This window comes from Lupinus angustifolius, unplaced genomic scaffold, assembly GCF_001865875.1.
Source record: "Lupinus angustifolius cultivar Tanjil unplaced genomic scaffold, LupAngTanjil_v1.0 Scaffold_215_48, whole genome shotgun sequence".
Taxonomy (NCBI): domain Eukaryota; kingdom Viridiplantae; phylum Streptophyta; class Magnoliopsida; order Fabales; family Fabaceae; genus Lupinus; species Lupinus angustifolius.
In genome coordinates this window covers 27921-43720 of record NW_017727032.1, presented here as the reverse complement: position 1 = coordinate 43720, position 15800 = coordinate 27921, and the positions used below count along the sequence as shown (strand labels likewise).

At 34.3% G+C, this 15800-nt stretch overlaps 1 protein-coding gene across 2 annotated transcripts; it reads right to left on the bottom strand.

Moving 5' to 3' along the window:
- Positions 1-1981: 1981 nt before the first annotated feature.
- LOC109340646 (probable manganese-transporting ATPase PDR2) lies at positions 1982-14164 on the bottom strand. Of its 2 annotated transcripts, none has more exons than XM_019578364.1 (22): positions 14045-14164; positions 13671-13945; positions 13490-13582; positions 11676-11878; positions 11320-11392; positions 11058-11230; positions 10793-10964; positions 9940-10044; positions 9735-9845; positions 9320-9406; positions 9035-9217; positions 8870-8920; positions 8659-8784; positions 7787-7866; positions 6518-6626; positions 5530-5658; positions 4922-4987; positions 4749-4820; positions 4248-4399; positions 3869-3980; positions 3670-3786; positions 1982-3254 (listed from the first exon to the last, which is right to left on the bottom strand). In XM_019578364.1, the coding sequence occupies exons 2-22, from the start codon at positions 13917-13919 to the stop codon at positions 2154-2156; spliced, it is 3564 nt and encodes a 1187-aa protein (XP_019433909.1). In that variant the 5' UTR covers positions 13920-13945; positions 14045-14164; the 3' UTR covers positions 1982-2153. The 2 variants fall into 2 exon arrangements, with proteins under 2 accessions (XP_019433909.1, XP_019433910.1); XM_019578365.1 differs by having other exon boundaries at positions 13671-13942; positions 14045-14135.
- Positions 14165-15800: the final 1636 nt, after the last annotated feature.

The window sequence follows — 15800 nt, the reverse complement described above, 5'->3', positions numbered from 1 at the left end:
CCAAATAAGACGATAGAGGGATCAATGTGATAACCACTTTAATCTTTTAGGACCAAAGCACTTATGTTCAGCTAGTGTTGCGATAACTGGACCGAACCGGACGGTCCGACCAGTTTGACTACTGACCGGACTTGAAAATGATTCTGGTTTATAGTCTTGACCTAGTGAGGGGTTGAACTGCTTTGAACCTGAGAAATTTTGGTCCAACCATGTTAAACTCGTTTGAACTGTAATAACCCGGGAAGTGAATCGGATAGTTCACTTCAAATTTTGAAAAAATAAAATACTACTCTAACGTTTTGTTTTACTCTGGGCCAACAAAAGACAGGGAGATGTTATTTCAATATAATTATATATAATTGTTAATTATATAAAATTTTGTATATACATATAACTATATATTTATAAATAAAAATGATAAATTATATATGAAATCATCCGGTCCGACCAGACAATTTAACTATTTAAACTGGTTAAACCTAATATAAGACCTCTTTCAGTTTGATGTTCGGCTCGAGTTTCATAATATTGTGTTCCGAGTAGTTTTATTTCATTAATGTTTACATTACAATTACATTACGCTTGCTCTTTCTTGTCATAAATTCCTTTTAGAGTAGATAAAAATCTATATACAGTGATATTATAATAGTTTTATACACTATCAGTTCATCAATTACTATTTATTTTCAACTATCACCTGCTCTTCAAAAAATAATATAAATGAATAATGAACAATGTACGATTGTATATAAACATTTACACTGTCAATGCATAAATATTATACTCATGAATAATGTTATTTCATTTACACATCACTAACGTTGAGTTTGGTTGGGTAGAGTTAGAGAAGAGAGAAGAGAGGGAGAGAGTAGAAGAGAAATGAGAAATTTCTCCCCTTTGGTTGAGAGGGAAAAAAAGAAGGGAGAGAAGAAAAAAGTGGGCGTGTCCATAAAATTTCTTTCTCTCCACTTATGAGGAGAAAATGAGAAGAGAAAGAGAAACTTTACTTGAAGAATGACCTATTATCCCAAATTGTGTCCCAAACTTTGTCACAAATCATATCAATTAAAAATATTAATTAAAATTATAATAAAATTTATAATTTAAAATTATAACATTTATTTTTAATTAATATTGACAACAATATTTTTCTATCCCTTTTCTTTATTATAGAAACTTTTTTGTAATTTGAACCACAATATCATCATTTTATTCTTAACTATTCATTTGTATTAATTTTTTTGAAGAATCAATAATCATCTTTACTTATAGATGGCAAAACGGGTCGCCTGATCCATTTTGTCCATGTCTACAAATGCCCACAAAAATTTAAGCGGACGCAAGCATGCCCGTATTGATTTAACGGACAAAATGACATGCCATGCCAATTTTAAAACGGGCTAAGAGCATTGGGCGGCCCATAGGCATTGGTGAATAATTTAAAAATTATAAATTAATATAATAAAATCAAATGAAACTAAATAAAGTAGTTAAAAGAGAATAAAATTTTAAAAATACTTTGAAATTTTATATAAAGTTGACTAAATCATATTAGAACACAATTTTTTCCAGACATCAAATCATATTACATCATAACATATTGGAATTTTTCTTCTTTTCTTCTTACATTATGTCTACGGGTTGCCCATTACAAATGCTCGTGGGCTTCACAGGCCATGAAAAACGGGCAAATTATACATGTCATGCTCGCACAAAATTATGGGCTATGGGAGCGGGCACGCTAACAATCCCATTTTGCCATCCATATCTGTACTATTAGTCTATACATTTTTCTATATAAATTTAAGAATATTTCATAAATTTCATAATCATTGTACTTTTAAAACATATATCATATTACGAAGGGAGTAACATAACTATACTTATCTTGCTTCTAAATTTTTAAGTAGGTCCCTCTTTTCATTTTACTTAATAGTTATAACGAATCATAACATGTAAATAGTAAAAAAAAAAACTCATGTCCTAAGAAAATATCTCATATAAATAAATAACCTACAAAAAAATTCATCATGCTATGAATCTGTGCTAATTGGTTCACAAAATAGAAACCAAATGTTCCAATTCTGACTTAGTCATCATAGCATTTCCTATTGTCAGTCTTTTTCTTCATCACATCTCCTCTCTTCAACTATTTAGACCTCTTTCTTCTTTTCTAAGTTAGATACAGCTGACCGTTGTCGCTTCTGCCAAGAAGGGATCTTACCCGGGAATGCCCACCTCAATAGTCTCTCCCATGAATAGCATACCAAGAACATTAGAAACGCCCAAAGCAATAGTTTATCCCTTAATCCCACTGGTAGTGGCACCAACTTCAACCAGTCATTTAAGTCCCTAAAGAGATCTGATGTGATGGCAGTGAAGAAAATAACTGCAGCAACAAGCGCATACCGGAACGGCTTGTTTTCAGAAATACTCTGGTTGAAGGGATGGCCCATATAATTTACAGCGAAAGTGGCCACCTGAAGCATCATGCTCACCATGTAGGAAACGGTATTAACCAAGTTGGGATGAAAATCTGCATCTGGTTCAATGCATTCGTCTGGCATGTATTTTTCAGCTTCTCTAACAGATGAAATAAGAAAAAACAGGTGAATGGTAAATTGACCCAAGAGGGAAAGTAATACATAAGCACAGAAGATATTTGGGTGGGGACGTTCAGCTGAAAGAGTGGGAAGTGGGCGAGCATGTGAGATGAAGAGGAAAAAGGCAGCAGTGAAGACACCACTTATCGTGGCTTGCACATCACCTAACTTGACACCATCCAGATACATAACACTCAGCACATATGCGGTAGCAAGGCAGTTGAGGCCCAGAATTTTAAACATTTGGAGGGTTGTCACTAGGGTACTGCGACCTTGACGAATAATGTCAGTGGTGGGAGCAACAGATGCATGCTTTGCGGTGAATGGGGATGCCATTGAGGCATCACCAAGCTTGACCATGGGTGCACGACCATCTCCTTCCTCATTAAGCTCGTCCATCATCTTCTTAAGCTTCTTTCGTTGCATGTCAACTGCTGCTTGATGACGGTTAATAGATGAGTTGGTAGAATCTGATTTTGAAACAACCTTGGAGTTTGAGGTGCCTTCTCCAATTGGGCTAACAGTCTTTCCAGACGCTTCTGGTGTAGGCTTAGATTTCTTTGGCTTGGCAGATTTGGAACCTTCTTCCCCGGATGCGTTTCCACTTTGAGTTGGGGGCAAGGCATTCAGAAGAGCAACTCCTACGTCAGCCTAATTCAAAGATAACCTCGTAAGCCCCTACTGTTGGTAAAAGATTCATGCAAGATGCTAAACCTTTACAATTATGTCAATTCATGATGCAGGACAAACAGCATCATAGGTTAATACCAATGATAATTAAATGCACAATACAAATATTTCTAATTACAGAAATGAAAAAGTTAGAGACACTGAAATAACATGGCTATATAACTAAGACTGTAGCATAGTTCATCACAATGCAAGATGATTATTTTATCACTCAAATATTATCCTTTACATGTAGGCACTAGCAAGTTTCCTTAATATGGTGATGCTTTGGGATGGATGTGGAGGTTGAAATTGATAAACAGACAGATATTTGTACTTTCAAATGACGTTCAATATCCAATATATTCTGCATTTATTATTATCAAACACAAATTACCTGCTTCAATGCTCCAACATCATTGGTTCCATCCCCACACATCAGTGTTATCCGTCCCACTGTTTTGAAAGTGGTCATGATAAGTTCTTTTTGCTCAGGAGCAACTCTAGCAAACACCTGAGACAATAATTAAACTGTTACCATGAAACATCACTAAAAACCAAGTTCTAATGTTTAGTCATTTAGCACGGATCAGAACCTTCACATAAGGAATGACCAGAAGATGAGCTGATGTCTGTTGCAACATCTCAAAGCTATCACCTCCAACACACAGATCATGAGTCTCAGATAAAGATTCAACCTCTTTCGCACTGAAACCAATTTTAATAATAGTCAGCCCATAGTTTAAAAGTGAAAAATAAAAACATTATAGATGAGTCCGGAAGCAATGGAATGTAAGAATTTTAGCTACAAGTTTTGCAGAGCAACAAAAATACCTTTATCAGAAAAAATGAAAAGCGCTAGGGCAAATACAATAATTTAAAATAAACAAGAAACTTAGAAAAGATTAAAAGAAGAAAAAGGAATTAAACTGCATACAGAAGGCTAGCACAACCAGGAAAAAAAAGTGAAACTACCTGTAGCGAATATTTTCAGTCTCATCAGGGGACATCCAAGTATATCCTTCACCATTACTTGCTGGACCAAGGATTAACGTAGGTTTAGATATAATATGAACTTGCCTAGCAACATGGCAAGCTGTCAAAGCTTGGTCACCAGTAATCATCACCTATCAATTTAATCCAGAAAGGTGCTTGACAGTTAGTCCTTACTGGTTAAGTGATCAAGAAAAATCCAAAAACTTGTGCCCGAAACTCTCCATCCCTGCCATCTAAACCTCCAGTGCTAAAAAAAGGTGGTTAATTTATCATAGGTGGGTAATTGATCACTAGATAAGTCATTATGTAGCCAAATATTCTTATTCTTATCCGAGATAAATGAAACAAACCCTAATATAGAAGTGCATACGGACACTTCTAAGCTTAAACCCAAACAGTTATGTAGATCAAAGGTGATAATTAGTCTCCCTCTACCATAAAATCATCTGTAATGTTGCAACTGACCGAGGATACACTTACCAAGTCATGTGAGGATCCTTTCAATTCGGATAAAACAGTGGCTGAATCTGATCTGATAGGACAATTGAATACCTGAAAATAACATAGTACCAACAATTAGCATCAAGTCAATGAAAAGTGAAGTTGTCGAGAATTAACACTAAAATTATATGAGAAGGAAATTGATTGAGTACCACAAAACCAGCAAAAGTAAGTTTGCTCTCTACTAAATCTCTATCCAAGCTTCTAGCTTCATTGACCTTCAAGCATTTAACAGTAAACATGCTTATGTTAAAAATTGAAATAAAAATAGCAAAGTGGTAATAGATCATGCAACAAGTGGTGGGGGAAGAAGGAAACTAAGCATTCTTCGGGAGCAAAGAGAAAAAATAATGCAGGTCCCAATTACACTTAAGTGTCTGGGACCAAGTTTAATAAAACAAAATGATACTACAGGGAAAACTATCTACGGTTGTGTTAGGCTGCTTACAGCCAATGTAAAATCTTATTGAATCTCTACGACATGGACAATGTGATTGTGTTGTTGTATACAAAAGGGAAAATTAATTTGGTTATATGTCAAAGGATCTACAGTTCTACACAAATAAGTGTGATTAGGAATTAAATCATAACTAGAAACTAATTGAAAATATTAGCCTATCAATGAAAATTTATCCTCTTTGAATAACTCAAACGGCAAGGCGGGAAATTTTGACCAACATTCTGGTTCCCTGTTCATAACTCAATATATTATGGAAACAGATTCATAAAACTCAAATGGCAAGGCAGGAAATATTCTTACTGTCATGTCAGGAAGAGACTTGTAAGCCAGAGCAAGAACACGAGACCCCTGACGTGTATGTTTTTTGTAGGTTTCAACATATGATGGTGGTATATCAATTAGCCTGTCTTGAACAATTTCTGGGGCACCCTGAAACAGAATTTTATAACTTACCGCTTAGAGGGATACAATAAAGGATAAGATCAGTGGTAATTCTGAAATCACTACTGATTAAACAAATTAAAATATAGAAGATGCGTGTAGTTTAACATCCATTTCTAATCTAGAAAGTATAAGAGAAAGAGAGAAAAAAAGTAAAGCAAAATAATTAAGAAGTTAGACGCGCAAGACTTTGGGCTATGCAGAACCCAAACTAGCCCACTCACAAACATTTTTTGTAGAATGTAAGGTCCATTAAAGCTCTAAAGAAAGGAGGAATCTTTACTGCTAACTTGCTAAGCTAACTAGAATGGCAGCCAACTGCCAAAACCCAATCCTCCAAAAACAAAGTAAAGAAAAAACAACCGAGACATTAATTGCTATTTTCCAAGACTTGATCTAATTAACACTTGTAGCGAACACATAACAAGGCATTTTCCACTAGGTGTGGTTGGCTGCATGGATCAAACAGTGCCATTTTGTTCTATAATAGTGGAACCATATTCCAAAAAATATGGAATAGGAATGTCATTCCCTATGCTTTTGAAGTAATGAGATTCCACAAAATCAAGGATAGAATTTGGAATACATATGACACATTGTTCATTAACAAACACAGGAATCCTCTGGTTCCAAGCTTCCAACATTAAATGTGAAATGGTGTTCCCTTCATTCAAAGAAAACATCTGTCATAGTTTCATTAAACTACAAGTACATAGTAAGTAAGTAGTGGGCAAATTGAGCTTATAACGAAGCAACTCAAATCAGGAAGAACCTGAAGAACATGATTGGGAAACATGCATGCATCTAAAATTTCAGATTCAAACAGGACATTGAGCAACCAACAAACCTTCACAAAGGCAAAAAATCCCTCCTGAATGCGAACAACAACAGCCATTCGTTTCAGATGAGATGCAAAATGGTACCGCTGAACAATTTGGACAGGATTGCCATTTCCCCTGCAATTTCATAGCATATCAGGATAAAACAAAGACTCCACAGAAAGAACTGTATAAAGTATAAAAAGATAACAGGAATATAATTATCAGGGAAAAGAAAGGGCAAGAATTTTGCATTTTATTGGTACTCTTGACTCCTCGGGAACTTACCTTAAATCTTACTTTTAGTTCACTATCGATTCTCCTAATAGAGATGGTTTTTTCGAGGGGAGGGGGATCTAGAAATAAGACGCTCCTTCTAAGGTCATATATTTTGTCCGGAATGCTGTTCTTAATAGGATTAACACTAATGACATGTCACAGAAGGACACATCTCTAACTGCTTTATCTCCCAACGTTTTTATGTGCAGTTCTAGTTCAACAACCAGGGCTCACATACTTTTGCACTGTTCTGCAGCTAATTTTTTGCTGGAATAAGCTGTTCGATATTTTTGAAAAGAACTGGGTCTGTCCTGCGAATTTGCAGAAGTTTCTCCACAGGTTATATAGCTCATATGAAGAAGCTGAGATTCTGTGGAAATGTTTCTCTGCACTTGCAGAAATTTGAGATTCTGTGGTACACTGTTCAATCTTTGTAGTTTCTATGGTGCTTGACCAGACATGAATGCTATAGCTTTTAATGGCAATTGTTTGTCTTTAGACTTCATTTGGTATAGGGTCACTTTTTTAAAGTTTTTAGGACCAGTTTGATGTTTTGCTCACGGTGTTTCTAGCAGTATTCTTTTGTCGAACATACAGAGATTAGCATGCTTTGTACATGATCCAATATGCAAGGTTCAAGTCACCTATTTTTTCATTGTTTAGACGAGAGGATGTGTTCTCCTCTTTGTACTTTTCTCTTCTTCCTTAATAAAACTCTTTCTATAAAAAAGGGGCAAGCATACAAACCACAAATATCATGGTCAATATTTATAGCATATCTCCATGACTCATATTCTTTGCTTTATTAATCATAATTTTTTGTTGTTCTAGTAACAGGAATACTGAACAGTACGAACCAGTTTGTTGGCCTTGAGTGACAACAATCAAATTAAATAAGTCCAATCACCAAAAATTTCCAAGTGAAAAATACACGTGAACTAAAAAGAAAATTCAAGTGGGAGCTGAATCAATAGAGGGATGCAGAACTACGATACTAAATAAGAAATAAGTTCACTTACTTTTTTGGAACAGCCTTCTCATCAGATTTATAACTCCAATCAATTCCCTTAAGCGCAGCCTTCTCAAGAGGATCACCAACCTGTGGGATATTAAGGAACTTATATGAAAATAGCGAAGATGAATGGAGCAAATATGCAAGTCATTCTTCTACTTCTAGCTCTATTAGAGAATTAGTGTTGTATTAAGTTAGCTTGCTTTTTAGGCAAGCTAACCTAACATTTTGGCCTTCTATTGTAAGGACTAGTGCTGAGTCAGCTTAGCTTATTAAGCAAGCTGTTACTCAGGGGTAGTTATTATTGCAATAGCTTGTTGTGGAAGCTGTCCATGTATACATTTCTATAAATAGAGATGTTCACTCATTGTAATAGATGAATTGACATATAATAAAAATTCAGTAACTGTCTAACTGAATTAAGTTACTCTCTTTCACTTCTCTCTGTTCTCTCTCTCCTCTTTCCACTCTCAAGCCACAGTCAAGAATACCAGTTGCTCAAGCCTGATAGCTATCAAGCACCAAACATAAAATATATTGGTAAACTGGTAAACATAAGACTTGGAGCAACATAGAATTGAAGAAAGAAAAGGAAAGGAAAGATCTCTTTCCCGAGTCTAGAAAAAAACTTCATTGGACATTGGATCCCTGGAAAAATGGTTACTATCATCTGCAAAATCAAGTTACCATGATGTCCAAAGTAAAGTAACTTCTGTTGGTATATCAATAGTCAGCATGATATCAATAAGTAAAAAGGAAAATGTAAGCGAGGCAAGTAATGAAGCATTCCTAATTAATTAACCGTTTAACATTATAACTATAACATGATCTAAAGACTAAGACTGACTTAAACCACCTTCAAAAGAGGGAGAGGCATACCAGCTTATTCTCAACAAACACCAATGCATGGCAAGAAGCCAGGATTTCTACAGTTCGCACAGGCACTCTACTCATATCAGATTCTAAATCTGTTGTTCCTGTCAAATCAACAACTCCTGAAAACTCCTACAATAAAGTTGGGAAAAAATGTATTATAGCACAAAATATGGTCTCAAATGATAAACAAATATCGTGGCTTGAAATAGCATACCATGTCATCAGATGTAAGAGTCCCAGTCTTGTCAAAACAACATATATCAACCTGTACGGCAATGCATGTACAAGACGTTCAATAAAAACCAATTTCAATATGGTTTATATCTAACAAAGTGAAGGATATACAAAAGCAGAAACATAGTAGTAGTGCTCCAGGTACCTTCCCAGCAAATGGTATTCGAAAAGGTTCTGTACAAAAAATTCCACGCCGAGCCAGTGCAATCAGAGAAGTATTAACAGCTATTGACAGTTCCATTGGTAACTCAGGAGGTATCACAGAAGTAACAATAAGTGAACAACTTAGTATAAGTTTATACTTGCTCCTTGTGGGATCTTCTAGCCCCTGTATCATACAATTGACAATTTACCATGTCATCATAATTCACCATTAAGACCAAGCCATATCAATATTCATCTTCACCATTCATCTGTACGGATGCATTACCTTAATAAGCACATAACCAGCAGCGATTAGAGCAAATATAACCAAGAATAAAATGAACAGTCCACTTTCCCAACTATTAGCAGTCACCTGTGACATATCAATTTAGAAGGTAGAAATAATTATTATTTTTTATTCAATGACACTGGAAAAAAAATACTCAGGCTTAGCCTATGTTTGGTATAGATTATTTTTTATTATCTTTTATTTATAAGCTTCTTTTATAAACTAAGCTTGTTTGTGTAACAAGCTTAATTTATAAAGAAGCTTATAAACCAAGAAAACTAAGCAACTTTCAGATAGGTTGGTTTTTTCAGTTTATAATCTCACAGATTATAATCATAGATAAATATAATCATAACATAATCAAAAAACACAATCTGTATCTAACACACTCTTAAGGCATATATCAATTTACCCTTTCTGTAGAGAATAAGATTGTCCGCATCAGTTTTCCTTGGCTTGTTTCAAACCCTATCCTCAGAACAACAGCTAAGCAGCCACCATCAGGCGTTTTTAGAGGGAAGGTCTGACTCCAAACAAGATTGTTAGAAACAGAGGATGAGAAGCATGAGTAATATCACAACATTAAGTGAAAATGTTTAATATTAGCCAGAAATCACCTTATCTGGAGTGTGCTGCAGTATTTTAGTTCCACCAAATAAGACATGGCTTTTATCTCGCTTTGCTGACAACTTCTCCTCAATGCCCCTAGCCACGATCGAAACCTAAAAGGATGGACATATCTAAATGAGAATCATGTATGAAGAACATCATAACATAAAAAAACTCCAGTCCCAATTTGCTTAGCAGAGATGCATTTAGATAGATCAGCCAGCCATAAGAAAAATTAAATGTCCAATTCAGACCTTCAATTTTCAAGGAAATGAGGAGACTACGTACAATAATGAACTCATATGACCAGATACATAATTACATACACAAATAAACAAGGACATGCACAAATATCAAAATTTTTAGAAAGAACAATCTGAAATCAGAATTCATATTCAAAGATTTTTAGTAAGTCATAAAGTGGATAGAATAATCACTATCAGTATATCAAATAAAGAAAAATCTGAAGCAAGAGTGTGGCACAATTATAGCTTGACAATAAGCAAAGGAGGCAGGGCTGTAAGCCAAATATTGAGCAAAATGTTTCATCATGTCCGTAATATCTGTCAAAACAAGTTGCTCAGCTTCCAGGATAAAAATCAATATCACTACTTTTAGTCATTCTTAACCAGCATAGAAGCATGCCACAAGTAACTCAACGGATAACTACTGCCAACAACGTTCAAACTAGCAAACTAATAATAGTGCAAATCTGGCAATTGAACACTGAATCATCTACTCATAGCTTATAGCAAATTATAATGCCCTACAGCATAAGATCAAATTATACTTTTAAGTATCATATATATCCATTGGTGATTAGACAAGCATAGTAAAGAGTAGTTCAGAAATGAGAAACACCTTCCATTGAGGAGTGGACTCGCCTGTCAGAATAGCTTCATTCACAATTGCACTTCCAGCCAATATAAGCATGTCTGCAGGTACAGACTTCTCCTCTCCATTCTGACCAGAAGAGCGACCTATAGAGACAACATCCCCAGGCAAAAGATCTGTACCAGAAAGTTTTACCCACCTGTAGTCCGCTCAGTATACAAGCAAGCATTAAAATTTTACTCCGTTAAACCTGCCTATGAGCGTATTAAGTATTAACAACGGGATAACATACTTGCCACAGCGATGTACCATTAGGATCTGACTATCCACTCTAACACGTCTTAACTCTGTTAGGGTCTTCAACCGACTTTTTGCCATAGTCGACTCAAACATAAACAACATAAATAGAGTAAACAAACTGTAATACCAGTATTCATCTAAACACCAGAGACCCACACAGAAAACCTGATCATAATAGAAGCAAAAAAACTGTCAAGTGTTAGCATGAAGACTAAGGACATAAAAGATGGAGAAGAGTGATAAAAGAAGATCACCTGAAATACAAAAAAAGGTTCCATGCAGTGCTCTTTCATCAATTTCTGAAATGTTGGCTGAGGATAATCAAACCTAGAGAATCAAAAACAAAATATTAGCGATCAAAATAAAACATAATGCTCAAAAAGGCAAGCCAGAAGACAAACATCTCTTTGGCAAAGGGGCAAGAATCAATAATTTGTAAAAGCCTTAAAACAGGGGATTGCCTCGAAGACATGTCTGATTCTTAAATGTTGACGTATAAGCAAACAATTCCAACTATAAACTAGCTATAACTTCAGCACCAAAAAATGTGTTCTGAAGGATAGCAGATGCGCTGCATATGATGTTTACAACAAAGAAAAAGTAAACTCACACATTCCGACCCCATTTCTCAGTAGCAGCAAGAACTTTAGCTTCTGAGCCATGACCACTACTCTTGAGATAATGTCCAAACGTTTCCTTGGTAGGGTAAGAAAGTTTGCAAAAAGTCCCTTTCTCCTTTGAATAGACAAAACATTGTTTCCTAAACTCAAAGTAAATCTCTTCCAAATCCACCGCTGATGACGAACCTGCAGGCTGCACAAGCAAACACTTAACCATGTAGACAACCAAAGCAAAAGCCATTCGAGGAAGAGAGAAAAAAAATTGCTCAACAAAACACAATCTGTAAGACTAGGAAACAAACATGTAAACAAAGAGATAGCTGGATTCACAAACCGCACAACTCAAAATTAGTAAGCAAAGTGAGCATGCTACAAGCAATAGCACAGTATCAAGGGCAACATTGCCTTCTCACGGTGCAGTCTACTTTAGATTTATGTGACGATATAAAAGTAAGGCATCAAAATTGTGCACAAAGCATTAATTAATGTGAATGAGATCAAAACATACATTTCAAAGTTTTAACATAAAATTTAGCTAACATTGTGCGTGTAGACATGTCTTTTTTTCTTTTCCAACCTGAAAGCTATCCTTCTAAAAAACCATAAATACAAAAACTCATACCAAGTCAACAAAATATGCTTCTATATACAAAAGCAGTGAAGAAACCCCAAAAAAATAGCTTCTATCTGATCATCACAAAGAAGTTAATATCACTTTTTCCCATAAAAGTGGTAGCAGCAAAAAATTATCCATGATAACCTTGGTGGCTTTCCTCACACCAAAGGCACCTACACATTGCATTCAGTGCACACTGCTCCAATCCTATTTACTTCTATCAAAACCTCTAAAGTGGCATTTGAAGAATTGACCCAAAATCTCTTCACAAATACAATTTGTATTAGTCGTGTTAAGTACTAGTACACACAGACAAAGAGAGAAGTAAAAAACAAATAAATCACCATTCTTTTCTAAGCCAATTCACCCAAAACCTACTGCCTTACCAGGAGTTGGCAGTCCTTGTAAGATATATTCCAACACTTATCCCCAAACAAAAAATAAGGTTCGGTCCTTTTATCCCCCAAAAAGGTACACTGGATTGATTTTCTTGTGTTTTTTATCTTAATCAGTAAGAAAATCAAATGGAATTTATGGAGAAATGCCAAACCATCTATTCGATTGAATTTGAGCACTAACTCGATGAATAGCTTCCGAAGAATAAAATTGGAATAATTGAGTTTATAGTGTTTATGATAAAGGGAAGCAATAGTGGTTGTGGGCTTACGGCGCCAGTATAGCAGACACGCCAGTTCTAACACTGTGATCTGCATCGGTTTCTCGATCAGAAGCCATGGCCTAGGTCGAAGAAGCTCTAGATACCAGGTAAAAATTGAAGCATAGCAGGAAACCCGACATAGAGAGAGGAATATAGCACGTGAGACAGAAGAAGAACTTTCTGAAAGTAATTTTGTTTATATTACTGAAACATATAAACAGAGTAAACTGTGTTTATATACATGAGGATCAAGCTGTTAATAGTTATTACAGCTAGCAGGTCTAACTGCTCCTTATAACCACCTGCCTAGTCAGCATTGATCTTCACTAGCCTATTACTGCTACTAGTTGCAGTGACACACATTACCGATTAGTAATTATTAATAATACAAATATATTTACATTTAAATACATCCCTATTCCTTCACTTCTCTCACCAAACAACAAAAAGTGCAACTTCTCCTTTAAAGGAAAATGAAAACTCAAAGAAAAACTGCACTTCAATCACTTAAAACACATAAGAACACTTACTATTCTCCGGAAACGAAGCGGCACAACTTCTTTGGAACCGCTGAACTTCGCTGGAGTTATCTTGCAAAAATCAGCCTGATCAATATTTTTAACCTGCAACAATTACCAAAACTTCTATCAATACAATTCACCAATACATTACAAACCAAACCAACAAAACAAAAAATCAACATTAACAAACCTTGCTATAGTGAGCGAAACACTTGAAATCAACGGACCAACCAGTAAATAGCAAAACAAGAATATTAAGAGAAGCGAGAGCCCCCAAAACAATAGCAGCATCAACGAAATCAAGGCTAGGACAAATCACAACGATCCACGCGCCAAAGAGAACCGCAAAAGGAGTGATGTCGACGCGCCACAGCCATTGCTTCTTCCTCAATAAATCGACTCTGTCCACAACCTTGCCATCGACGTGAAAAGTCGACATTGCGATTCAAAACGAATCGTGTTCTGGTGCGAAAAGAGCGATGAGAAATGGAAAATGTGAAGGAATTAGGGTTTTATTGATTTATCAGATCTGATGAGAATGGAAAATTGGGAAAGAGAGGTTACCTTTGCAAAAGAACAGAGTTGAATAGAGTGAGATTAGTTGAAAGTTGAAAGCCTCGCACTTTGGAGGATTTGGTTTCTCAACTTTGAGTATTACTACGATTCTTTCCTTACTAGAGAAGCCTAATTATTATTACACACATGTTAACCCTTCAATTAACTTTTCCACGTTTTATATATGGATTTAATATGTATATGTTCCGTAAAAGTTTTTTATATTATCACTAAATCATTCTCATTAATTTGTTAATCATTAATTCTTAAATAAAAATAATACAAATTAATAATAGATAATATATTAATAATGTAAAAAACTTTACATTGTTAATACATAAAAGATTCTTTTATATTTTATCCATGTATTTCAATTTTATTATTTAATAAAATAAAGTAAATATCAAATTCATTTTAGATTACCAACGGACGTTGATTCAAGTGGTACATGCTTGATTCCCCTTAAGCAAAAACCCGGGTTCGATCTAGTGCAAGGATACATATGGAAAACCAAAAAAAAAATTCATTTTAGATTGATTGTCTTTTTGATTGAATACGAGTTCTCAATGATGAAAATGAAAGGATAATAGGTTAACTTTTAGGTAATCTAAAATGTTAATTAAGTCTAACAGGTTAATATATTTAATTATATTATATATTAATATTTATACAATATTATTTTAATATAATTAAAATGATTATATATGAACTTTTCATATAAAATATATAAATATATTTTAATTTTTGGTGGTAGAGAGGCCTGTTTAAAATTATTTTCAATAGCTCATCTTTTTTCAATAAGCAATAGCTCATCTAAAGGCATGAATAACATAGACTTCCATGTAGGCCAAATTTTAAAATACATCAAATATAAGTCATATATTTTTTTAACACAGCAAGCTCGAGTTCCTTATTATTATATAAGTTATAAAGCATGACTTATTTTCACATCTAATCATCAATAAGATTTGACATATTCTAATGTAAATTTAACAATATTACCAAAGATTGTGAATTTGACAAATATGAGAGACACGGATAACTAAATCAACCTTTTGTTTTATTAAATGACCGATTGGAAACCTAAAAAAAAGACAAAGCATGATCGTACGTATTATTTTAACAATAATGTTTATTTAGATAATATTTATATATATATATATATATATATATATATATATATATTATAGTCATCAGATATTTAAACCAATAAATATGTGACTATTTCAAAAATATAAAGTGTATTATATTAGAAAAATCATTTGAAAGCAATATATATTTCTAACAAAAAGAATGCAATATTGGCAACAGCATATTTAATTAAAATTAAATTATATACAAAATCACGAGTAGATATTTTTTAACTATTTAATTCATTTTTAATTGAAAAATGTTAGAATGATTATAATACTACGTGCTACATCTCTTTGCTGAAATACAGGTTTAAGTAATGTTGAAAAATAGATCAATTGTGACCTCATTGGAATATTCTTTTAATTGCTTTTCATTATAGAAATGCTTCATTAATTGATGACACATAGATAATGTAAACAAACAAAAATTGAGAAAGTTAAAAAGGTGTGAATATAGAACTTGATTTTCATTTGCTCTACACAATTCTTCCATCAACAATTATAGACCACATCCTCCTCCTCCTAGGCCCTTAAAGACATTTTGTTGATACTCTAGGTTGGACGTGTGCAACAAATGGTATGTATACTTCCACTTCTACTTATAATTGGATTTCATCCATCTTTGATGACTC

Excerpts from the sequence above, each read along its gene's own strand:
- LOC109340646 (XM_019578364.1), bottom strand. The coding sequence starts at position 13,919 with ATGTCGACTTTTCACGTCGATGGCAAGGTTGTGGACAGAGTCGATTTA. Across the intron at positions 10,045-10,792 it reads AGTCCACTCCTCAATGGAAG|GTTTCGATCGTGGCTAGGGG; the intron begins GTGTTTCTCATT and ends CCATCCTTTTAG. Across the intron at positions 7,867-8,658 it reads TGTTTGTTGAGAATAAGCTG|GTTGGTGATCCTCTTGAGAA; the intron begins GTATGCCTCTCC and ends AATATCCCACAG.